Source organism: Micromesistius poutassou (genome assembly GCF_964030765.1).
Source record: "Micromesistius poutassou genome assembly, chromosome: 9".
NCBI lineage: Eukaryota > Metazoa > Chordata > Actinopteri > Gadiformes > Gadidae > Micromesistius > Micromesistius poutassou.
The window spans coordinates 9,960,544-9,986,503 of record NC_140279.1 but is presented as its reverse complement, the minus strand read 5'-3'; the positions used below and the strand labels follow the sequence as shown (position 1 = coordinate 9,986,503).

Here is a 25,960-nt window from a genome sequence, read left to right as displayed (position 1 = left end):
CCTACAAGACGTCGCTGATTGGCCGCAAGCCTCTGTCGCTCCCGCCTCTCTTGTGCTTATAATCGGTCCTGAGCGTGTGATTGGTCGTCGCGTACTTCGATCAAAGGTACGGATTTAGAGGATTCCTGCAGGACGCTGATGGAAAAGAGTTTTATAAAGTCTGATCTGATTTGATAATAAGGATTATATTTATTGTTGGGATTGATATTGATCTGTATTACATCTAGGGGAATATAAACATGCACTTTATTAACATTTATTAACTTATCCATGTAAGACATTGGTCTACATTTTAGAATCAGAATCTGAGTACAATTCTTAGGCTTGGTTCATCAACAGCCACATAGCAGCAACACTACAATATAAGTAAATGAAGAGAAGTACAAAAAAATAAGTAGCAACATAGACAGACAGACATAAATAACAACACAAAATAATAAATAATAATAATCATAAAATAAAATAAGTAATAAAGATAGAAACTAAGACAGTGGTAATAAGTAATAATAAGTAATAAGGTGTAGTAAAGTGTAGTGTAAAGTGTAAGTGTAAAGTGTTGAAGTGGTAGTGGTACCAGCCCCGGTTGATTGACTGAACTGAACTCCTGTCAGCGGGCCAGCGGAGAGCATTACCGCAGACGAGCTGTGGTGTCTTAAAGTAATCCTCTCCTCTGCCTGCTCCTCTAGGAGACACTTCTCACCCGCACAGCTCCAGCATGCAGCTCCCGGTTCGAGTCCTGGTGGTCCTCAGCCTGCTGCTGCTGTCCCAGGGTAAGGTATAGTAGAGATATAGTATATAGTATTGGGTAAGATGGAGTTAAGTTAAGGATCCCTTATGAGTGCTCAAAAGTCTGTCTCACTCTTTGCTCTGTCTTTCTCTGTCTGTCTGTCTCTCTCTCTCTCTCTCTCTCTCTCTCTCTCTCTCTGAACATGATATTATGTAGACTTCCATACTAGTGATGTAAATCTTTATTAATGTAAATGTCCATTTTTAATGCATGCGTTTTCTGTGCGCCAGTCTTCCTATCTGTCCACTGCCAGGAGGTAAGAGGAAACCAGCTGACTTAGACAGACAGATAGACAGACAGACAGACAGACAGAGACAGACAGATAACCGATAAGACATTAACGTCCTCTTTTAGAACAAAAAGTCTCTGTCTCTCTATCTGTCTCTCTGTCTGTCTCTCCGTTTCTGTCTCTGTCTCTGTCTGTCTGTCTGTCTGTCTGTCTGTCTGTCTGTCTGTCTGTCTGTCTGTGTGTGTGTGTGTGTGTGTGTGTGTGTGTGTGTGTGTGTGTGTGTGTGTGTGTGTGTGTGTGTGTGTGTGTGTGTGTGTGTCTCTCTCTCTCTCTCTCTCTCTCTCTCTCTCTCTCTCTCTCTCTCTCTCTCTTCTCTCCCCATTGGATGATGATGATGATGATCATCCTCTCCTCCCTCAGGAGGAGGAAGGGAACCAGGAGGAGGAGCAGCTGCCCCAGCAGGAGGAGCTGGAGGTGGAGGAGGTGCAGCAGGTGGAGGAGGTGCTTGAGGTGGAGGAGGTGCAGCAGGTGGAGGAGGAGGAGGAGGTGGAGGAGTTGTGGACGAGGGGGTCGGTGAAGGCGTGTACGTGTGACTGTGAGGCAGCAGACCCCATAACGGGGGGTCCCACCATCACCTACCCCACCTTGAACCCCCAGCAGGGCCCACCTCGGGTCTGCATGCCAGGTCAGACCCCCCCTCCCCCTACCCCCCCATCAAACACCACCCAGACCAGATCAGCTACCTAGCATAAACACCAGTACTTAGCATTGTGTAGCATCTTATCCTAGCTATCTCTGATGTGTACGGGGAATGGGTTAACCTAGTGATTGTTAGTGCTTGGTACTTGTTTCTATGAACATCCTTATTGGACCAACAAAGAGTGAATGCCCTGAATGTAAATGTAGATGTAAACATCTGTCAGCAATCCGTTGATGGGTCGTCTGATCCCAGTCATTCATCATGCGGCCGGTGGCTCCCTTCTGATCTCCATCAGATGATTGGGACCACAGAGTTGTACATCTCTGTGTCTGTGCTACTAGCTGCTACTAGCTGCTGCTAGCAGTTAGCTCCTGACTGTGAATCCTGAGGCGGTTCTCATAGGAGGACCTTCGGCCCTTCAGACCTTAGCAGTAAATACTGTTCAATAAAACAATGTTCCATCACATATCCCGGCTTTACAAATCAGCCCCCGCGACCCCAGACGTACATCTGGTGACCCTAGGGTCAGTGATGACCTGGATACGGCCTACAGTAGAGTTGTTCCGATACAGATACCAGTATCGGATATTCCTGCGATACTGCCTAAAATGCAACATCGTGTATCAGTGAGTATGCAAGTCTATGTGCCGATCCGATACCATCACTATCATGTCTAGCTCTCATTTACTACACAGGCAGAGAACATCACAAACATTATGGTGTTATGCTGCATTCGTTAATGGTTGGAGGTGGAAGGTCGGAATGGGAAATGCGTCGTCTCCGACCTACGACCGTGCGTTGGAGCTACCAATTCGGAAAACATGGATGCTCACAATGTGCTGTTAGTAGTTACAATGCTGTATCGGTATGTACTCGGGATCGGCCGATACTCAAGTTCAGGGATCTGTATCGGGAAGGAAAGAACGGTATCGGAACATCTCTAGTCTACAGGGAGGGTAGAGGTCTGGGTCTCTGTGACCTACCAGACCAGGACCAGAACCTGACAGGGAGGGTAGAGGTCTGGGTCTCTGGGGACCAGACCAGAACCAGAACCTGACAGGGAGGGTAGAGGTCTGGGTCTCTGGGGACCAGACCAGGACCAGAACCGGACTGCAGGGAGGTCGAGGTTTGGGTCTCTGTTGTCCCACCAGACCGGGACCAGGACCCAGCAGTGGTTCTGGTGGTGGATTATCCGATCCTGACGAGTGCCGGGTAATCAGATTACTGAGGCGGCCGGAGCAGCGAGGAGATTACAAGGAGCAGGAAGTAGGGCGTCTCCTCCACACGCGAGGAGGTGGTGGAGGAGGAGGTGGAGGACTGGAGGAGGCATCTGAAATGATGTCAGAGAACATTTAACATTACACATTTAACCCTGTCATCATCTGTTGAGCAGTGTGTGTGTGTGTGTGTGTGTGTGTGTGTGTGTGTGTGTGTGTGTGTTGAATAGTGTTTGTGTGTGTGTGTCTGTGTTGACCAGTGTGTGTGTGTTTGTATCTCTAGAACAGTGTGTGTGTGTGTGTGTGTGTGTGTGTGTGTTGACCAGTGTGTGTGTGTGTGTGTGTGTGTGTGTGTGTGTGTTAACCAGTGTGTGTGTGTGTGTGTGTGTGTGTGTGTGTGTGTGTGTACCAGTGTGTGTGTGTGTTGACCAGTGTGTGTGTGTGTTCCAGAGTGCCCGTACCACCGGCCCCTGGGCTTTGAGTCGGGCTGGGTGACCCCCTCCCAGCTCAGCTGCTCCAACCAGGCCCAATACGCGGGCTGGTACCTGTCCTGGCTCCCGACCAAGGCCCGCCTCAACAACCAGGGCTTCGGGTCAGAGACACACACAAATACACATAATGACACACACGTACACATACGCTGATCAGGGGTACACAACACACACACACACACACACACCCACAGAAACAAACATGTCCTCATTTGACACTTAAACACCTGCATGTGTGTGTGTGCGTGTGCGCCTGTGTGCATGTGTGTGCTTGCAGGTGTGCGTGGCTCTCCAAGTACAACGACCCCCTCCAGTGGATCCAGCTGGACCTGCAGCAGGTGGGCGTGGTCTCGGGGGTCCTGACGCAGGGCCGCTGCGACGCAGACGAGTGGGTGACCAAGTACAGCGTGCAGCACCGCTCCACGGAGAGTGCCAACTGGATCTACTACAAGGACCAGAGCGGCAACAACAGGGTGAGGCACGCGTGAGGGGTGAGGCGGTGAGGGGTGAGGGGTGAGGAGTGAGGAGTGAGGAGTGTGGAGTGAGGGGTGAGGGGTGAGGAGTGAGGGGTGAGGAGTGAGGGGTGAGGGGTGAGGAGTGAGGGGTGAGGAACAACACCGTGTTCACACTGCATACGTCCGTTGACGGATCTCATTGACTTTGCATGGGGCGCTCTCGAAATGCATTGTGAGTCCGTCCGTCGGCCAATCAGATCGATTTATGCAAATACACGCAAAGACACTGTCCAATGAAATCACCTTTGCAATACAGAACACATGGATATGTCAAGAAGCCCCCATACCTCCGTTTTCCGTCGACGGACGTGTGCAGTGTGAACGTGGCGTGAGGCGTGAGGGTGAGGAGTGAGGAGTGAGGAGTGAGGGGTGAGGGGTGAGGAATGAGGATTGAGGAGTGAGGGGTGAGGAATGAGGGGTGAGGAGTGAGGGGTGAGGGGTGAGGAATGAGGAGTGAGCAGTTGCTCATGACTGAATGTAAACGTACACAGTGTGATGACGTGACCCCCCCCCCCCCACCAGGTGTTCTACGGGAACACAGACCACTCCACCACGGTGCAGAACCTGCTGCGCCCGCCCATCGTGGCGCGCTACATCCGCCTGCTGCCGCTGGGCTGGCACACACGCATCGCCCTGCGCATGGAGCTGCTCATTTGCATGAAGAAGTGCAGCACACCTGGCCGCGCCCCCGTCTGACCACGCCCCCTCCCCTCACACACCCCTAGAAGGACTTCCTTCCCGGCTCATGTCATGGCACCAGGTACAAGGTGTGGTGTGATTAGCTGGTACAAACTTTGGCACAGGGAAAGAACGATTTTTTCACGATTTTCACACCCACACCTGGTGGCATGACATGAGCCCTTTAAGGTTTAGGTTTTAGACTGAGGGAGGCTAATCCTGTGTTCAGAAAATGTGCGTTTCCACTCTGGGATTAATAAAGTTATTTTGTTCAAAATGAAAACCTTTCCCTCTCTGGCACTGCTTCTGGTCAACACCGAACAACGTTAAATAAAGCGATTGCTTGAATCAAAGTCAGTTTTATTCCAGATTTACCGTTACATTTGTAAACATGAAGATCCTAAAATAGTAAATGTCACCACAGGGGGGGGGGGGGGGGGGGTGGGGGGAGGGTCATAACACGGTCTATGCTACTCAGTTGTGTCTGTAATAAAATAATAAAAACACCTCAAAATACTTCATTTCATTTGACGCTCGGTGGATGAGATGCACTCAGCAGTATTAATGTAATACTGTGTGCAGCGTGTGGTGCGACACATGATACAGTAGTGCTCCCTGACGAGGAGGGAGAGTGTGAGGCCTCCGTTATTTTCTGTTCAGACGACACAGCACGCAGACTCCACACAGAGGAAGATCAATATCACCTATCAGGATTATTATTATTAAGATCGATAACGCGACGCCACGCAGTCTCTTCAAAGTGCAACGTTTAAAAAAATAAAACTTCAGCATGTTTTCCCGGATCCTCGTCCATGGCACGAAGAACCGCTCCGAGAACCGCTCCGAGAACCGCTCCGAGCGCTCTGTTCAGTTCAGTGTTCCTCCACGGTCCTTCTTAAAGTGCGCTCCCAAACGTTCCCGGTTTGTGGTTATCGACAACACAACAGAAACCCTGCTTTAAAAATCACATTCAGTAAAAACCAATGCTTATGCAGTAAGTGGTACATCAGTATGTGTCATATCATATACGGCATACATCCCAGTAGAGCCCCTACTGGTTGTTACACGGAATACCAGTTGAAATGTTATTTCATCAACTTAAAGCTAAAAACACAATATAATGTTTATCTGCCTTAAAATAAATACATTTAATCAGTTTTTTAATAAATACTCTGAGTCGATTGAGGACAGAACCGTCCAGCAGGGGGCGACGTTTGCAGTTTAGCACGATAAGGACAGACCGGACATCTACGCTGGTCGTCATGCCAACCGACAGCGATGACGTCCCGAAGGCGTGAGGTGATGAACACATTACTGGCATCCTGACAGTGGTACGAGACAGGGTAGTAGATGAACACTTGACTTAGAATGAAGGCGTGAAATCCTTGTGTTAACAGTTAATAAACAGTTAGTAAACTACCGGTATGACAGTATTGGTTCCACTGGTACCATAAGGAGAAAGCACAAACTCGACTGGATTTCTATTGAATAGAAACGAAAAATACACTTAAAAACCTACACTTCATATAGATTTTTATTTATTCTATGTATAGCAAAATTATAATAGTATATATAATAATAATATAAATTCTATCAAACACGAAAGCTTTATAAAAAGAGTGAAGCGCGGGGTTTGGAAGGTTTGGTTTCTCGAGTCGCCATTCTGTTCTCCGTCAGTCTGGACAGGAAGTACTCGTGAGCAGACAGGAAGTCCCCGGGGGGCGGGGCCTACAGAGCGGTCTCCTTCAGGTCGTTGAGGTTGGGCATGCGGGGGCGGGACTGGCGGGGGAAGCCGTGTCCGTTCTGCCCGCCCTTCCCGCCCAGCTGCTCGGGGTAGGGGTTTCCCTCGGAGCGGCCCAGGGGCGCGCCATGCCCCGCCCACCCGGGGTCCAGGGCGGGGCCCGGGAGTGGGTAGCCCCCTTGCTGCTGCTGCCGGCTCTTCAGCTGGGGCGTGGCGACGCCGGCGTGGCCCCGCCCCTCGGGGAAGCCCCCCTTGGAGGGGGCGGGGTTAGGGACAGGGAGGGGCTGGTAGCGGTGGTCAGCCGTCTGATTAGACTGGGAAGACGAGAGGTGGAGCAGCTTCCTCAGAGACCTCAGGGGCTGGCTCTGGGGAGGGGAACCACGATGCAGAACCACGTTAGAACCCAACGCAGAACCACGTTAGAACCCAACACAGAACCACGTTAGAACCCAGAGCAGAACCACGTTAGAACCCAACACAGAACCATGTTAGAACCCAGAGCAGAACCACGTTAGAACCCAACACAGAACCATGCGAGAACCCAACACAGAACCACATTAGAACCCAACGCAGAACCATGTTAGAACCCAACGCAGAACCACATTAGAACCCAGAGCAGAACCACGTTAGAACCCAACACAGAACCACGTTAGAACCCAACACAGAACCAGGTTATAACCCAACACAAAACTACATTAGAACCCAACACAGAACCACGTTAGAACCCAGAGCAGAACACTACTGCAGAACCCACTGCAAAACCATGTTAGAACCCAACTCAGAACCAGGTTAGAACCCAACACAGAACCATGTTAGAACCTCACCAGAACCCCACCGCAGAACAAAATTAGAAACACACCACGTTCTGTGGTTGTCATGGTTACCTGGTACCATGGTAACGTGTTCTGTGGTCGTCATGGTTACCTGGTACCATGGTAACGTGTTCTGTGGTCATCAGGGTTACCTGGTACCATGGTATCGTGTTCCGTGGTCGTCATGGTCGCCTGAGCGTGTTGTGTGGTGGTGGTCATGGTTACCTGGGCGTGGGCATCTGCCAGCTTGTCGTGGGGCCAGTCGTCCGGGTCTCGCTCCCGGCTCTTGTCCCGGGAGCGGTGGCGGGCGCTCTGGTGGCCAGAGGGGCGGGACGACTTCTGCTGGGCACCACGCTCCGCTCCGTCGTTCGCCTGTTCCCATGGCAACAGACAGCGTTAGAGGCAGGGCGGCGTGACAGGGGTGTGGCCGGGCGGGGGGCGTGTATGTGTCACGGCGGTGGTCATGCAGATCATTTCCTCGAGCGGTGAGGCATGCGGTTATTATGGAAGGTGTATGATTGGCCAGCAGCACCTCCACCAGCCAGAGGTCAGAGGTCAGAGGTCAGAGCTGCTGGGGGGTCAGAGAGTCAAGGCCCTCCCTTGTCAGAGAGTCAAGGGTTACTGGGTTCAATCCCACCGTCCTACACCTATGAGGAGGCTCCTCAACACACCAACAACCTTGAAGAGGTTCTGATCAAAGCCCAAACAGGATGTGGATCTGTGTGGTGGTGTCTGGGTGGAGGTGACAGTTGGGTTAGTCTGGCTGGTGTGTGGTGGTGTCTAGGTGGAGCTGAGCAGCTGGGTTAGTCTGGCTGGTGGAGGTACTCAGCCACCATGGGGGTGAGGTACCTAAAGGTGGAGGTGAGGTGGAGGACAGACCAGAGGCAGATGGGTTAATGGAGGGGTGGAGCAGAGAGAGGGGTGAGGCCATACCATGGGAGGGACAGGGTGACCTCACCAGTTGTAGCTTAGTTAATCTAGCTCGCTAGGATTTTCCTGACCAGGTAAAGCTTAGCTAACCTAGCAAGCTATGAATCACCTGACCAGGTATAGCTTAGCTAACCTAGCTAACTAGGATTCACCTGATCAGGTAAAGCTTAGCTAACCTGGCTAGCTATGATTCACCTGACCAGGTATAGCTTAGCTACCATGAGGGACAGGGTGGTGTAACGGGTGGTGTAGAGGCTGATTAGTGGTGATGGGGTCATGGAGGGAGGCAGTACCATGAGAGGAGTGCGGGCGGAGGTCTTTAAGCTAGTCTTTGAGTTAAAGAGGGGGAAGAGACAGCTCTTGATCAGAGGAGGTCCTCCAGCCTGAAGCTCCGCCTGCAGGCTGACGGAGGAGGAGGACGGCTGGGGGGTGGAGAACGAGGCACGTCAGCAACAACAACAACAACAACAGCAACCACGACCACGACCACGACCACGACCAGGGCCATGGGGCCCGGGGAAACCTGCTTTTAAAAGGCATTTTCCACGACTGGACAACCTCAGAATGTACCGAATGTCCCGGAAGAATCTAGAAGCTGTCTCGGAAAATAGCAACATAGATGATGATAGATTAATTTTTTTATATAATCGTTTAAAAATCAATATAGGGTTAGGGTTAGGGTTAATATTTATAATTATAATATCTAATTTATAAATCAGTACTATTGTTGTTCACTTTAACCATCGCTTCAAATTCCAAATGTGCTGGTGAAATTTTTTAAACTTGAAAATATGTTGGTGAAAATGGTGAAGAAGGAAAAAGAGAACACAAAATCATTTGCAAATGTTTGAAACTTTTTTCAGGCTATAATCTCTTTTTTCAATGTTGAAAAACCTTTTTTACAAGGTGTAGAGTTTTCAAACACAGACTTACAGGCCTTTGAACTATTTTTTTCAGGTTTGAATTATGACAGGATTCTTATCCCGTATACATTCACCCATTCATGCACACATTCACACACCGACGGCGGAGTCAGCCACACAGGGCGACAGCCAGCTTGTCAGGCGCAGTCAGGGTGAGGCGTCTCGCTCAGGGACACCTCAACACTCAGCTAGGAGGAGCCGGGGATCGAACTAGCAACCTTCAGGTTACCAGCCAAGCCGCTCTACCTCCTGAGCCAAATGCCCCCGCTTCCATTACCGTTTTGCCATTTGAACATTTCTCACAATGGCGTTCTGATCTTTACGGAACATTCGGTCAATCCAGTCTTTTCCAGTTGGTTCCAGGAGGGGAGAACGCCATTCTAAAGGCCAGGTTCCCCCGGACACACGGACCCTGAAGTACAGCCGGACCCCCTGCAGCTCAGAGGCTCATGGGGGGGGTGGGTGTGGCCAGGGAGTAGGGGGGGGGGGGGGGGGAAAGGGGACGCAGCGCGCCGAGTTCAACAGAGATATCGACACGAAGCACACACCAACGAGAGGGAGGGGGGGGGCGCTGGGTCCACGAGCAAACCACCGGGTTTCAAACCTGCAGCACAGAACTCACCGGCTGGGACTTTTTCTTCTTCTTCTTGATGGCTCTGAAGAAGCCCTGCTTCTCCTTCTCTTTGGTCTCCACAGGGTTCATCACCGCCTCGTGGCCCGTCCTACAGGGAGAACGACGTTAAAGCAGCAGTCCTACAGGACAGAACAACGTTAAAGCAGCAGTCCTACCGGGAGAACATTAAAGCAGCAGTCCTACAGGGAGAACAAGGTTAAAGCAGCAGTCCTACCGGGAGAACAAGGTTAAAGCAGCAGTACTACCGGGACAACAACGTTAAAGGAGCAGTAGATTCAGGACAGAACAACATTAAAAGAGCAGTCCTACCGGGACAACAACGTTAAAGGAGCAGTCCTACAGGGAGAACAACGTTAAAGGAGCAGTCCTACAGGGAGAACAACGTTAAAGGAGCAGTCCTTCAGTGAGAACAACGTGAAAGCAGCAGTAGGGCCATCCTACAGGGAGAACAATGTTAAAGCAGCAGTAGATTCACAGGCCAGGACAACGTTAAAGGAGCAGTAAATTCACAGGACAGAACAACGTTAAAGGAGCAGTAGGGCCGATTTAGGAGCTTAACTTAAAGGGGTGGTATCATACCACCAGGTGTGATTGTGATTAGCCGTTACAAGCCGTTTGAAATTCACATTTCACATTTGACATCACAAGTGGGCGTGTCCACCTAGATGTATAATGAATAGATCAGGCTACCAGCCTACCCAGTGGACTGTGGCAAATGTTGATTATCTATCCGACATACATCTAGGTGGACATGCCCACTCTGTCCCCTGATTGGTTCAGGGAATCAACCTCGCCTGTCAATCACAGGTGGGTGAAAACCTAGCTCTCTTTTGCTCTTTTCAGCTCTCCATCCACTCGTGACATCACAAAGGGACAGGTTCTGAGGGCCGACCCTGACGTACAACGGAGCACAGATCTCAAGGACATATTTACCAGGGGTCGAAGGTGGTCTGGCGTTTGGAGTGGTTGGAGCCTGTGCTGCCCTCCCCCGACAGGCCGGGCCCCCGGCCCTGACCCCGGCTCTGACCCCGCCCCTCGTGGAAGGAGTTCTCTGGGCGCGGCGACGGGACTGTCGGGAAAGAGGGAGATAAACATGGCAGTAGCAGTCAAATGAGACAGGGCCAATCCTAAACTCTCAACAATGGTCACCTGTGTTACCTTGGTATAAACCACCCATGATGTGAAAGTTTCCCCATAAGAATCTTGTCCACCCGTTGTCTCACTCAATGTATTCTTGGTAACTTTGCTGCCTCTATCTTCCCATAAAGCTGCTCTAAATTAAATTTGATATTTAGCTGGCCGAAGTGTCCTAAAAAGAAGTGTCCTCTTCATAATCTAGCCAACAGAAGAAAGATGCGTGTTGTTATCGCTGGAGTGCATTTCCACCTCGGCCTAAACAACCCATAAACATATCTCTGGCAACTCATGTGGTCGTCAAAGCGCTCTTAACCTCTGACCTCGGTAGAAGCTGCCAACCCTCCGGGGCATGGAGTCACTGTAGATGATGCGGTTCTCCTTGGACGAGTCCTCCTGCTGCTCGTGGTACATCCCCACCTGCCGACAACGCAACACGTCAGTCACTGCCTCACCGGGCGAGGGGCTGCTTAGCCTACCTGGCCAGGTAGAACCAAGCTAACCTAGCTAGCTATAGTTCACCGTCCTGACCAGGTATAGATTAGCTAACCTAGCCAGGTATGATTTACCTGACCAGGTATAACTTAGCTAACCTAGCTAGCTATTATTCACCTGACCAGGTATAACTAGCTAACCTGGCTTGGTGAAACTGAGCTGTTGTGATGTTGACAGAATTGTAAAGCAGGAGGTTATTTATAGAGAGAAAGAGGGGGAGAGAGGGGGAGCGATTCTATCTCTGATCTGAAGTCTCATCCCAGAGAAGCAAAGCTCACAGCACAAATGAGGAGGCTAAGAGAGAGAAGATAAAGAGAGCATCCACCCACACCCTCAGTCTGTGTGCACAGGGCTAGCTGCACTGCTAGCTGTGTACACAGGGATAGCTGTGTACACAGGGTTAGCTGTACGGATAGCTGTGTAGACAGGGTTAGCTGTACGGATAGCTGTGTGCACAGGGCTAGCTGTAGAGATAGCTGTGTGCACAGGGCTAGCTGCAAGGCTAGCCGTGAGCACTGGGATAGCTGCAGGGCTAGTTGTGAGCACAGGGCTAGCTGCAAGGCTAGTTGTGGGCCCAGGGCTAGCCGTGAGCACAGGGCTAGCTGCAAGGCTAGCTGTGTGCACAGGACTAGCTGCAGGCTCATGGGTAACGGACAGCAGGTCGGACCTCGCTTTTCTGCCGCTGAATGTGAAAGGAGGCGGAGTTATCCCGGGTGGAGTCCCTGATTGGAGGCCTTGTGGAGTGGGCGGAGTCCAGGGGCGCCTGCTCGCTCTGTTGATGGAGACGAGGTGTGAAGACGGCACCATGACAACAGGGAAGCACACAAACACAAACACAAACACACACACACACACACAAACACAGTGCCTCCCTCCCACCGACGCTCAGTGTTTACACAAACATACAGCGGGCATGAGTCACGCGCGCCCACCACACAGAGCCACATACAGAGCACCGCCGCATACAGAGCACCACAGAGCCACATACAGAGCACCGCCGCATATGCTGAGCGCCCCGCGGGGGGGCCACGGGGGGGGGGGGCGGCCTCTCTGCTGAACACTGAGCTATGCTAAGCTATGCTAAGCTAACGGCCAGCATGACGCTGGGACGGAGGTAGAGATGATCCGATACCATTCTTTCCCGATACTGATTGTGATTCCTGAACTGGGTATTGGCCGATACAGTGTCGGCCGGTACAGAGTGTATACCGATACAGCGTCTAGCATCGTAAATACTAACAGCACTTGACAGATGACAGCGATGTATAGTCGGTGCACTTAATGAGAACATATTATCTTTTCAGAATGAGATAATTTACATTTATAATCTATAATTATAATAAGACATTTGCATTCTTGTAGTTAAGCGTCTATGCATCCATGTTTTTACGACGTGGTAGCTCGAACGCACGTAGGACGGAGTCTCCCATTCCGACTTTCCACCTCCGACCGTTGAATGAACGCAGCATAACACCGTAGTGTTGGTGATATTCTCTGCCTGTGTAGTAAATGTGTCATGTGATCTTATCAGATCGGAGCATAGACTTGCGTACTCGCTGATGACCAAACTCCATTTCGGGCAGTATCGGAGGAATATCTGATACTGGAACGGTATCGGCACAACTCTAGACGGAGGCCACAGGCGTCTGAAGGCCTGATCCGTTACATCAGTGCTGGCTTCCCTGCAGTCACCCCATATCTACCACAAACACATCCTCAAATACCTCCCACGACCTAGGCCTCCCCTCCCAGACCGGACCCCCCCACCCTCCCCCCTTGGACGGTGTGCCCCCCTGGGGGAGCAGAGAGACCCTCACCCTGCTGGACTCGTCCTCCGGCCGCCCCCCGGGGTGCCGGGGCAGCGAGCGGTGCTGCAGCTGGGGCGAAAGCATCTGCAGGCTGCTGGCCCGGTTAGCCAGGCTGGGGCCCGGGGCCAGGCCCTCCTCCGCGCCGTGGGGCCGCTGGTGGTCCCGCCGCACGTACATGGAGTGGCGGTGGGGCCGCTGCTGCGAGGAGAAGGGGCTGGTGTAGCCCTGGCCGTACCCCAGGGGGTCGTGGGGGGCAGAGAGGGAGTGGTCGTGACTCCCCCCCCCTCCCCCTCCCCCTCCTCCTCCTCCCCCGCCCTCCCCCTGGTCCAGGGAGTCCGGGGAGCGCCCCTCCTCGGAGGCCTTGTGGCGGGAGGAGGCGCGGCGGTAGGCCGAGTCCAGCGTGTTGCTCTCGCGCTCGGAGCGCGTGCTGCCGCGGCCGCCGTGGGCCAGCCGGTCGTTGCGGCGCGTCAGCGGGCTGCCGGGCGCCGTCAGGTCCAGGCAGGACGAGGGGAAGTAGCGCGGGGCCGGCTCGTCGGCCAGCAGGTGTACCTCGCTCAGATTGCCCACCGACTTGGCGTCGCTCAGCGTGCCGTGGCTCTTGGACAGGTTGAGGAAGGCGAAGCGCGAGGAGGAGGAGGAGGTGGGGGGCAGCAGGCCGTGCGCCTCCTTGTAGCCGTGGCGGCCGTGCTTCTCCTGCACTGCGCCGCCCTTGCCCTCCACCAGCGAGTGGCGGTTCTGCTGCAGCCGGGAGGTGGACTTGAGGTACTTGGCCCCGGGGCCCTCCGAGGCCTTCATGCCCAGGCTAGAGGCCTCGAAGTCAGGCTTGGCCTGGCGCGGCTCGCCGGCGGCGACCAGGTGGGGCAGCTCGGAAGGGGGCCCGTAGCCCTGGGGGGGCTGGTAGCTCTTGGGGTGCAGGGTGGGGCTGAGGCTGGCGGAGGCGCTGCCGTTGTGGAAGGAGTCGGTGTGGGGGTGGAGCTCCTCGTGGCGAGGGAGGCTCGAACACTCCCTGCTGCTGGACCGGTGGTGGCTCCTGCAGGAGGAGGAGGTGGGGGAGGAGGCCATGGAGGAGGTGAAGGAGGAGGTGGAGGTGGAGGTGGAGGAGGAGGGGGAGGAGGACATGAAGGAATAGGAGGAGGAGGAGGACATGGAGGAGAAGGTGGAGGAGGAGGACATTGAGAGGAGAAGGAGGATGACATGCAGAGAGGAGGAGGAGGATATGGAGAGGAGCAGGAGGAGGATGCGTTGTAGGAGGAGGACATAAAAAGAGGAGGTGGGACAGGAGGAGGAAATGGAGAGAAGTAGTGGAAGAGGAGGTCATGGAGAGAGAAGGAGGAGGACAAGGAGTAAGGGGGAGGACGAGGACGAGGACATTGAGAGAGGAGGAGGAATCAAAAGTTAGATTAGGTCTCGCGTTCTCTTCAACCTCCCGGGGAGGTGTAATGTATATGTATAGCACCACTCCTGAACCACCCAGCCAAGCCACATCACTCTGACAGTACGTTGTATCACTGAGACAGAACTAGAATGCAGTGATTTGTTTATGGAGGCTGCAGTGCTCTGGGCCACCTGCTGGGGGTGCTGTTGTCCCCGTGGTGAGGCTTCCTCTTGGAGGAGCGTGCGGGCGTGGGGGTGGAGGGGGCGGGCCGCTCCGCTGGCCGCTGGCTCTGGAAGGTGTGGTGGTTCAGGCTCTGCTCCGTCAGGAAGCGCTCCGTCGGACTCAGCAGGAGCAGGTTCTGGTAAACACACAAACGCACACACACACACCCACACACACACATGCATGTACCCAACATAACACGCCCACACACACGCCCCCACACACGCCCCCACACACGCCCACATCCCCCCCCACCCGCCCCCCCCCACACACACACACACACGCATACACACACAGAGACATGCACCAACACAGATGCCCACACAGATGCCCACACACCCCCACACACACACAAACACACACAGCCTTGAGATTCTCTCAGCATACAGGAAGGCTAGCCAACAAAACATTATGAGTCATCCTGGTTATCACACTAGTCAGGCTGCTGAACCACTGCCCACACGCTCACTAAGGCCTCCCCCCTCCCTCCCTCCCTCCCTCCTCCAGCACATTAACCAGAGACACATGCAAGCCTCCCTCTCTCTCGCTACTCACAGATGGAGCTAATTGGCATGAGGGCAAGGAGAGAACAGGCTCCTCCTCCTAGCTAACAAGGTAGCAGGCTCCTCCTGGTGGCTAACGAGAGAACAGGCTCTTCCTGTTGGCTAACAAGAGAACAGGCTACTCCTGATAGCAGGCTCCTCCTGGTGGCTAACGAGGGAGTAGGCTCCTCCTGGTAGCAGGCTCCTCCTAGTGGCTAACGAGGGAGTAGGCTCCTCCTGGTAGCAGGCTCCTCCTAGTGGCTAACGAGGGAGTAGGCTCCTCCTGGTAGCAGGCTCCTCCTAGTGGCTAACGAGAGAAAAGGCTACTCCTGGTAGCTAAGGGGGTAGCAGGGGGTAGCTAACGATGCTGGTGCACGCTCCTGGACCATGCTGATGCATGCTGCTGGTGCACGCTGGTGTATTCCCGTGGACCCCCCCCCCCACCAGGCTGCTGGGAGCTGCACGGCGGCACTGAGTCATGAGCTACAGGGAGACCCGGGAGAGCTCCGCCCACATGGAGAGCCTCGCCCACATGGAGAGCTCCGCCCACATGGTGCTCCTGGTTACACAAAACCACAGAGCCAGCATAGACCCAGTATAGAGGGAGAGGAGGGAGAGGAGAGTGAGGAAGAAGAGGAGGAAGAGGATGAAGAGGAGGTGTCTCACCTTCATCAGGTCCAGCAGAGCTCCACTGATCAGACCCAGGTACCTCCTCTCCAGGGTCTGGGGGTGGTTCACCGCAGGGAACTAGAGCCCACCGAACAGACGCACACACACACACAGACCCACAGTTAGAGCAGACACACACCATTAGGAGTACAACAACACACACACACACACACACACACACACACAAACAGACACAAACACACTCACACACACACACACACACACACACACACACACACACACACACACACACAAACAGACACAAACACACACAGACACCATCCCAACATGAATAAGAGGTGCTGGGACAGTTGGCACTCAGTAGTGTGTAAAGGGCTGTGATTGGCTGAGGGGACAGTTGGCACTCAGTAGTGTGTAAAGGGCTGTGATTGGCTGAGGGGACAGTTGGCACTCAGTAGTGTTTAAAGGGCTGTGATTGGCTGAAAGGCTGTTCTATTCTCGGTGCCGTCCCGCAGTTCTCTGTCACCGGGATTCTGTCAGCCATGTTGGGGCAGGGTGGGGGGGGGGGGGGGTTGCGGGTCGTACCCTGAGGCCGTGGAAGCGGGGGTTACTGTAGAAGAGCTTCATGTGCTCCGGGGGCAGCGGGCCCAGGACCTTCTGGATGGTGAACAGCTGGTCGATCTCGCTCTCCCCGGGGAACAGCGGCTGGCCATCGCTCAGCTCCCCCAGGATGCAGCCCACCGACCACATGTCCACCGCCTTCCCGTAGGGGGCACTGCACAGCAGGGGGCCACACTCAAAGACCAGTACTGTACGTACAGTATACAGTATATAGCATCAGTACTGTATGTACAGTATACAGTATATAGTATCAGTACTGTACACACAGTATACAGCATCAGTACTGTACGTACAGTATACAGTGTCAGTCCTGTATGTACAGTATAAAGTAAATAGTATCAGTACTGTGAGTACAGTATACAGTATGTAATATCAGTACTGTAAGTACAGTATACAGTAAATAGTATCAGTACTGTACATACAGTATACAGTATATAGTATCAGTGCTGTACATTTAGAGTATACATCAGTACTGTTAACACAGTATACATCAGCACTGTACACAAAGTATACATCATTATGCGTGTCGGGACGGACAACGCCCCTTAACTGTGGTATAATGAGCGTATACCACGGCCTGTCGTGATCTATTGCTTTTATAAAACGGTTACGTAAATATGGCGAAATGAAAGTCATAGACACCCTCAATTTTGAAAAAGCTAGAAAGTCGGAAAAGCATTTTTTTTTAACGAATACAAAAAAGTAGTCCCTCCTGGCTGCCGGCAAAGTGTACGGCGGTTGCTATGCAACACACTGTAGCGTCCTTCAGAGAGAAGGCTAGGCTAAAGACGGTAGCTTGGTTCGCCGGCAATTTAGCCTTCTATCGAGTTCACTCGAACTCGATAGTAGGCTAAATTGCCGACCGTGTGCCTATTGCTTTACAACATTTCCACCCTCTCCAGTAATCAACATGTTGTTTAGGCTTCAGTGAACTACGCTATCGCTTTTATATATACATAAACAACAGTTAGAGTTAGGCGCGGAGTGATACTGAACTCTGTAAACTGAACGGGCGTCATAGCTGTGTGTATACGCTCAATATACAACGGTTGGGAACCAATCAGATCGCTTGATTTAGGCCCCCCGTTTTATAAACATACAGTATATATCCATAGTATATACATATACATATCTATTATGTATGTACTTTTTAGATCACAGAATTTTTTAGAAACGCATCAATATGACAATATTTTAAATGAATTCATATCTTTGCTTCATATATTGTATTTTGTATTTGTATGTATTTTGACGTTGGCGTTGGTTTCTCTGTGTGGAGCGAATCAGGAGATGTCCAGTCCACCAGGTGTGGTCCTGTCCCTGCAGGTTCTTGGTTCTCAGGGTTCTCTAGGTTCTAGCAGTTCTCTGGTTCTGCGGTTCTGCGGTTCTGCGGTACCTACCCCAGCAGCAGCTCGGGAGAGCGGTACCAGCGTGTGGCCACATACTCAGTATAGTTGGCGTCGGTTCCCTCCGACAGGTTCCGGGCGAAGCCTGGAGAGGAGAAGGGGAGGAGAACCATAAGACCGGAGAGGGGAGGAGAACCAGGAGAGGGGAGAGGGGAGGAGAACCATGAGACCAGCTAGTACTTCATCAGGCGGTCAACAACAGACTCATTCCAACGTGATGATGTTATAAATAGACCACCCCAACACATTATTAATAGTCAACACAAACAACCATTATTGGCACAGATCAATAAGAACACAAAGACGGCAGATGTCTCTGGCTCTGCCTCGTGTCTCTGTGATGTAACGACCAGACAGCCAACCTGGCGTTGGGTACAATGTTCAGTGTGTGAGGGGTTCGGACTCTGATAGCGGAGCTGATGTTAAACCACCTCTCAGACCCCATCCAGCGGCCTGCGGTCGACCACCGCAGGAACACCACCTCAACAGAACCTGTGTTCCACCACCACCACCACCGCAGGAACACCACCTCAACAGAACCTGTGTTCCACCACCACCACCACCGCAGGAACACCACCTCAACAGAACCTGTGGTCCACCACCACCACCACCACCGCAGGAACACCACCTCAGCAGAACCTGTGGTCCACCACCACCACCACCACCACCACAGGAACGCCACCTCAGCAGAGGAGGGAAATTGTTTCTGTTAAAAATCAAATGCTCAGCTCAAGATAATGTTGACGTAGACGATAGACGTAGAGACCCCAGGAGCTCCCCCTCCCTCTGGAGGTGGTAGCACCTCCTGCTGTGCGTCTAGAGGTGGGTAGCACCTCCTGCTGTATGTAGCACCTCCTTATGTGTGTCTGGAGGTGTTTTGCACCTCCTTCTGTGTGTCTGGAGGTGTATAGCACTTCCTGCTGTGTGTAGCACCTCCTACTGTGTGTAGCACCTCCTACTGTGGGTAGCACCTCCTACTGTGGGTAGCACCTCCTACTGTGGGTAGCACCTCCTTCTGTGTGTCTGAGAGGAGCTACCAGAGAGCAGATTGGCCCCAGCTCCCCTGGCCCCATGCCTGTTCCTCATCGAAGAGAGACCGAGAAAGATAGACACTACACACACGGCTTCACGGGCAGAGCGTAGAGCAGAGACAGATAGACACTACACACTGCTTCACGGGCAGAGCGTAGAACAGAGACAGATAGACGCTACACTCAGTCTCGCCCTGACGGTACGGTCTGACCTGCTGGGTGTCAGACCCACGGTGGTCAAGGAGGAGGAAGAGTTGCTCACCAAAGTCACACAGCTTGAGGACGTCTTCAGAGCTGATGAGGAGGTTCTCGGGTTTGATATCTGAGAGGGAGATGAGAGCGGGGAGAGGGAGAGGGGGAGGGGGAGAGGAGGAGGGTTGAGAGGAGCGTGGAGAGGACAAGGGGGAAATGAGGAGGGGAGGGAGGGAGGGGAGGTGGACTTGGAAAAGGTAAGGAGAGGGATAGGAAGAGGGGTGAGGGGAGAGGGGAGAGAGGACGAGAGTATGAGGATGGAATGGAGAGGAGAGGTGTGAACAAGAGGAGAGGAGAGGACAAACACAGAGAAGAGGAGTTAGTCGTAAAACATGACGGATTAACAACACACATTAACCGCTCATCTTCCCACGAGAAGGGACGATCGTAGCTGAAGATGAAGAGGAGGAGATGTGTTCCCTGTTATGGTTCCTCGTGTCAGGGTGTACAGTAATCCGTCTGCAGGCGTGATCTGGGTGTGGGCCAGCGTCTATGCCAAGAGGAGCTCACACGGGCCATCTGCCCGCCGCCGCCCTGCCAACACAGATCTGCACGGGGCCCATTCCCTCGCCCTGCTATCGTAGCAGAAGAACTAGGGTGTTCTTCTGCTAGCATAGAATACTATGCATGGACTGCTAGAACGCCCAGGGCGGCAGTGGCTCAGGAGGGAGAACGGAATGGCTGGTAACCAGAAGGTTGCTAGTTCGATCCCCGGCTCCTACTAGTGGAGTGTTGAGGTGTCGCTGAGCGAGACGCCTCACCCTAACTGCTCCTGACGAGTGCTCCTGGCTGTCGCCCTGCGTGGCTGACACCGCCGTTGGTTTGAAAATGTGTGCATGAATGGGTCTAAGTCGCTTTGGATAAAAGCGTCAGCAGAATCCCCTAAATGTAAATATAATCTCCAAGATTGACCCTGTTGTTCCTGGAGAAATTGATTGGTTCTGTGAGAGAACCAGACCTCCTGTCATAGAGGAAGAGGAGGTCATGGCGGGGGAGGGGGTCATAGAGGGGGAGGAGTTCATAGATGGGGAGGTCATAGAGGGGGAGACGGTCATAGAAGGGGAGGAGTTCATAGAGGAGGAGGTCATAGAGGGGGAGGAGTTCATAGAGGGGGAGGTCAGAGGGGGAGGAGGTCATAGAGGAGCAGGTCATAGAGGGGGAGGAGTTCATAGAGGGGGAGGTCATAGAGGAGCAGGTCATAGAGGGGGAGGAGTTCATAGAGGGGGAGGTCATAGAGGTGGAGGAGGTCCTAGAGGATGAGGAGGTCATAGAGGTGGAGTTGCTGACTCCTGGTGCCTAACCAACGGGCCTGCCACAGTTCCGCGTGAGAAGCTATTTCAGAGCGGGGAGACGTTTTTAGAAGCGCGGTGTGACGTCTGCTGCAGACGAGGAGGAGAAGGTGAGAGTCGGGGAGGAGGGAGGAGGGAGGAGGAGGGAGGAGGACGCTGGCACCGCAGGGGGTGAGACGGCTCCCCCGACGCAGCTCTTCTTCTGCAGGGTCAGCAGAGGGCAGGATGCCCTCGTAGCGGACGTCCTGGACAAGCTATTTCAGGAGTTGTGGCGTCCATGGGGAGCACTGTTAACATTATGGGATGTATAGCGTCCAGAAAATGGCAAAGTAGGCTGCCTGTTCTTAAGATGAAAGTCAGCACTGCGAGTTAAGCCCGTACTCGACACAAACATCTCCTGAAACACTCCTTTACTACCCTCTGCTTCTCCTCCTCCAATTATCCTCGCTTTCGTCTACTCCTCTCCCTCCTCCTCTTCCCCTTCCACTCCCTCAAACTCCTCCTCCACTACTTGCGCCCCAGTCCTCCTCCAATTCTCCTCCTCCTCCTCTTGCTCCTCCTACTCCGATGGGCAGGGAAGGCGATGATGTCACGGGATGACGTCATTACCCCTGTGGACGATGTCGTTCTTGTGGCACCAGTGGATGGCCTTTATCAGCTGGTAGATGTAGCTCCGGACCTTCTCTGAGGGCACGCCGTTGGGCAGCTCCTCCAACAGCTCCAGCATGTTCTGCAATGGCAGAGAACACAATATTGCACGATGAAGTATACGATCTGAAGCCAGCCTATAAACATCCAATACAAATGCTCCAATGGCCGCCTTCTCACAGGTTCTACTTGTTAACACGGGTAGCCTAGCATGCTAGCCTAATGATGCTAGCATGTCACTAGCTGTGTATAGCTGGTACCAGCAGCACGGAGAGTAAGACACATTGAGATGGAGTGATCCAGAGGCTGAGAGTGATGTAAACTATGGACTACAGAGAGTAAGACAGACAGAAGGACACATTGTATACTCTACCTTCATTGCTAGTTTTACCTAGATCTGGCTAATGTTGGCTCGTATCTGCCCATCTTAGGTTAGCTTGTTTCATGCTTGGCTAGTTTTGTCTCATGCTAACTTCAGCTCGTTCCTGATATGACTTTCTTTGCCTATTTACGGCACTTAATGTATGCACTTATTGTATGTTGTACGTCCTGGCACTTAAAAATAGTACTTAGCATTGTGTAGCATCTTATCCTAGCTATCTCTGTTGTATACGGGGAATGGGTTAAGTGATTCTTAGAGCTTGGCACGTGGTTCTATGAACATCCTTACTGTACCGACAGCGATATGTTGTTGTTTCTCTTTCTTCTGACAAATGGACTTATTGTAAGTCGCTCTGGATAAAAGCGTCTGCTAAACACGCTGAATGTAAATGTAATGTGAGTGGTTTGGTCCATCAGGTCCATAAGGTGGTCGGCAGCGGTGGTTGGCGGTCGGAAAGCCGGGTGCAGCCGGGGACGTACCTTCTCCACGTACTCGAAGACAAGGTAGAGCTTCCCTCGGCGGCGGAAAGCCTCCTTCAGCTCCACGATGTTCTCCTGCTTCAGCGTGCGGAGCATCTTCAGCTCCCGCAGCGTGGTCTCCTTGACCTCCTCATTCTCTGGAGGAGGAGAGGAGGAGGTCAAAGAGGAAGAGGAGGTCATGGAGGAGGAGGAGGTCATAGAGGAGGAGGAGGAGGTCATAGAGGAGTTAATGATGTTGATGATGATGATGATGATGATGATGATGAGCTTACCTTCGCTGTCCTTGAACTTCTTAATCGCCACAATTTCATTGGTCTCCTGAATATGAGAGAGAGACAGAGGCGAGCCAATCAGACACCAGTGTTAGTGGTCAGGGGCTGTGCTTTGTTCAGTACAGATCACTGCCAATGCTACCGACCCTTTTGGCGATCAATGCTGTCACCATTACTGCTGCTAACCACAGTATGGACCTGAGTGGTTATGGTAACAACACTGAGCAGTCATTAGCAGTAAAGAGACGTTTCCCATGGAAGAGGCAGACATCGCTGGCCTGCTTCTCTAGCCTGCCCTATTTAGGCCCCGCGGCGCACAGCCCTGCCCTACATTCATCCATGCAGCGAGGGGCTAGCATGGGGGATAGAATGGTAGATAGCATGAGGACTAGCATGGGGGATAGCATGTGTGCTAGCATATTGGATAGCAGGAGGGCTAGCATGGTGGATAGCATGAGGGCTAGCATGGGGGATAGCATGTGTGCTAGCATGGTGGATAGCATGTGTGCTAGCATGGTGGATAGCACGAGGGCTAGCATGGTGGATAGCATGAGGGCTATCCTGGTGGATGACATGTGGGCTAGCATGGTGGATAGCACAAGGGCCGGCATGGTGGACAGCATGAGGGATAGTATAATGGCTAGCATGATGGCTAGTATAATGGCTAGCATGATAACTAGCATGATGACTAGTATGATAGCTACCACAATGGCGAGCATAATGGTTACATCTTTGCAAGTAGAGTTGCTAGTATGATGGCTAACGTGATGGCATGACGGCTGACATCACGGCTCACATCATTTGCCTTGCTGCTACACTCGTTGCACCTCTTTATGACTCGCTCGTTGCATCACGTTACGACCACACGTTCTGCTACAGAACCCGGCGCCTCTCTGCTGCGCAGGCGTTCTGCGTGACACGTTATTTTAAGGAATTCCCTGGTGCAGAGTTTGCCCTGGGAAGCTGTGGGAGAAATCTCAGAGCTGAGTGAATGATTCACTGGGGCTTGTTCCACACTACCTGGACTTTGTGGAGGGGCCACCCTAACTCGCCTGCTATCACACACAACAAACAGTGGGAGAACTAGCATAGTAGCTCTTAAAGCTACCTCAGCTGGGTGCCTGGTACTGCCAAGAGCTAAGAGCAAGCAAAGGTGGATCATCAAAGTCACAACTCTGCTCTGTTTTGGCTCTGCAGTGGTGGAACAAGCTCCTTGCCGATGTGGGGTAGAAGGAGTAGTCTAGGTCTGAGGGTAGTCTACCCCAGAAGTGATGCCTTCAGGACGTCTTGTTTTGATGTCCTTGTCCTGATAGTACACATTATTATTATTATTATATTATTATCTGGACACCAGAAGGCTGCAGCTCTTGAAAACAACTCCTCCGTAGTGCAACATTAGAGGAGACTCTGGAGCATTCTGAGTCCAGGATTAGGAAATTCCACATTCCACATTCCGCTCCCAGCCTGGCACCGGTAGCTCTCTGCTGTCTGGAGGTTGTGTGGTTGTGTTAAGACGGACTCACGTTAACACTGGTGTTTGTAACTTAAACATGACACACACTAAACATGAAGGGTCCTCAGAACCAGTACAAACCAGTTCCTTGATTGGATTCATTTGAAAACTCAAAGTGTATTATTTGAAGCCAGCCTATAAACATCCAATACAAATATTCCAATGGCCTCCTTCGCTCATGTTCTACTTATTAACACCGGTAGCCTAGCATGCTAGCCTAGTGATGCTAGCATGTCGTTAGCTGTGCATAGCTGGTTCCAGCGGTACAGAGTGTGAGACACATTGAGATGGAGTGAGCCAGAGACATGCTGAGAGACCCTGTAAACTATGGACTACAAAGAGTGAGACAGACAGAGACAAACAGACAGTGAGTAAGACAGAGTGACAGAGAGTGAGACGATGGAAGCGACAAGCTGTTGAGCCCAGACTGTATGACAAGACTTTAGAAAGATCCAGAAATATCCTGGGTACACCAGGGGAGCTGAGGGAGGAGAGCATAGTGATAGGAGGCAGGCCTCCTACGCCTTCTCCTCCTCTTCCTAATCCTCCTCCCCCCCTCCTCCTTCTGCTCCTGCATCTCCTCCTCCCCCTCCTGTCTGATGATGTGAGGCCGGTAGGAACTGGGTTGAAGGTGACCTGCTTACCACAGCCAGGTATTTACTGTCCCAGTTCTGCTCTGCTGTTTAAAATACCCCCCCTCTCCAGGCCAGCTGGGACGCCCCACTGAGCACTGGTCCCCAGAGGACCAGCAAGGTACCGCAGGCCAATGCAGTGACGCCACTGGCCTCGTCTCTAGAGGACCAGAGAGGTACTGCAGGCTGACGCAGTGACGCCACTGGCCTTGTCTAGTATAGTACAGTATAGTCCAGTCTAGAGCAGTACAGTCCAGAATAGTTCAGTATAGTCCAGTATAGTTCAGTATAGTCCAGTATAGTTCAGAATAGTCCAGAATATTCCAGTATAGTTCAGTAGTCCAGAATAGTCCAGTATAGTTCAGTATAGTCCAGTATAGTTTAGTATACTCCAGTTTTGTCCAGTATAGTTTAGCATAGTCCAGTATAGTTTAGTATAATCCAGTAGCACCAGACTCCAGTATCAACCAGTATACTCCAATTGGCCTAGAGTTGATCTTCCTCCTCCATCATATCTCCATCAAGTGTTGGAGATGAAGGATTCTTCTCGTTGACTTTTACCACGCCCAGAGGTGAAGCAGGTTAACTCTTTAGGAACAGTAACAAGTCAGCCATGTTTCCTGCTTCACTCATCCCTCATCCGGTGATGATGGGGCCGGACTTTTATAGCCTGATTCACAACCTTTATTGATCGCTTGTTTTCTGAACAATACAATTGATGGCCAAGAAAAGAGAGAAAGGAAACCATGCAGAATATCGACTCTGGTATAGATCGGGTCGCCCGGCTCAGACGGGACGGAGAAGTCATTTATCACAGCGCTGCTGTTGTCCACGCAGTCTGGAAGATCTATTAATAACCTGCTTTCTTCTCCGCCCTTCGCTGACTTTTATAGCACTGTGGGTCTGAGAGCTTCACAGCTGTAGGAGGTAAACATCCAGCGAGACCATTTCAGTTCTGGGTCTGAACCCCCATCTCTGTACTGTCTAACCCCTACCTGTTCCTTAGTGACCTGTCTCTGTACTGTCTAACCCCTACCTGCTCCTCAATGACCTGACTGTACTGTCTAACTGCTACCTGCTCCTTAATGACCTGTCTCTGTACTGTCTAACCCCTACCTACTCCTTAAAGGGGTAGTTCGGAATTTTGGACATCGGACCTAATTTCCAAGTGAGCCAGTGTGTTATTTATCATTGGAGACCGTTTTCAACACTTTTCATTCAGTCCTTCTAGTTGCAGAAATCGCTGGTGCTAGGCTAGTGCAAGTCGAGGGGAACTGCAAGCCTGCCAATAAAAACAGTTTTACCCACTCCACAATACACCCGAGGCAAACCAATTATAACGCCAGACTATCTATGTAAATGTCTGTGTTGATAGAATAATGTTAGAAATAAAACTACCCTTGCATCGCATTTAGTTTATAATCCCTGAAGTTGCAGGCTACAGCAGCAGCGGACTGATATTACCTGGAGTGCGCTTCTCTGTTTACGTTCTGCTGTAGTGAATTGGTTGCTACACCGGAGCAAAGTGAAAGTGAAATTCCACCGCTGCTAAGAAAGTAGTCCCTCAAAATG

The 25,960-nt window shown here is 52.0% G+C and overlaps 2 protein-coding genes across 4 annotated transcripts in view; one reads left to right on the top strand and one right to left on the bottom strand.

Annotated features, from left to right (window-relative positions):
* Nucleotides 1-715: 715 nt before the first annotated feature.
* Nucleotides 716-4,635, top strand: LOC311353685 (retinoschisin-like; the record flags this gene model as incomplete). The annotated part of the gene is made up of 4 exons (XM_084473578.1): nt 716-770; nt 3,384-3,525; nt 3,702-3,897; nt 4,462-4,635. 4 exons carry the CDS (start codon nt 716-718, stop codon nt 4,633-4,635), a joined length of 567 nt encoding a protein of 188 aa, XP_084329704.1.
* Nucleotides 4,636-5,025: 390 nt separating this feature from the next.
* LOC311353510 (cyclin-dependent kinase-like 5) overlaps nt 5,026-25,960 on the bottom strand; it is a 29,291-nt gene continuing 8,356 nt past the window's right edge. For 2 of the 3 annotated variants that reach the window (XM_084473424.1, XM_084473425.1), the window contains exons 4-19: nt 22,244-22,289; nt 21,972-22,108; nt 21,072-21,192; nt 19,184-19,243; nt 17,885-17,975; nt 16,449-16,638; nt 15,900-15,980; nt 14,661-14,827; nt 13,104-14,124; nt 11,954-12,058; nt 11,115-11,211; nt 10,591-10,726; nt 9,646-9,745; nt 8,394-8,522; nt 7,396-7,542; nt 5,027-6,723 (exon numbers count right to left, since the gene is read on the bottom strand). In XM_084473424.1, coding sequence (XP_084329550.1) covers nt 6,346-6,723; nt 7,396-7,542; nt 8,394-8,522; nt 9,646-9,745; nt 10,591-10,726; nt 11,115-11,211; nt 11,954-12,058; nt 13,104-14,124; nt 14,661-14,827; nt 15,900-15,980; nt 16,449-16,638; nt 17,885-17,975; nt 19,184-19,243; nt 21,072-21,192; nt 21,972-22,108; nt 22,244-22,289 — 3,006 coding nt within the window. In that variant the 3' untranslated portion in view covers nt 5,027-6,345. Of the gene's footprint in view, nt 6,724-7,395; nt 7,543-8,393; nt 8,523-9,645; nt 9,746-10,590; nt 10,727-11,114; nt 11,212-11,953; nt 12,059-13,103; nt 14,125-14,660; nt 14,828-15,899; nt 15,981-16,448; nt 16,639-17,884; nt 17,976-19,183; nt 19,244-21,071; nt 21,193-21,971; nt 22,109-22,243; nt 22,290-25,960 lie in introns of all 3 variants that reach the window. The other variant, XM_084473426.1, reaches the window with a different exon arrangement.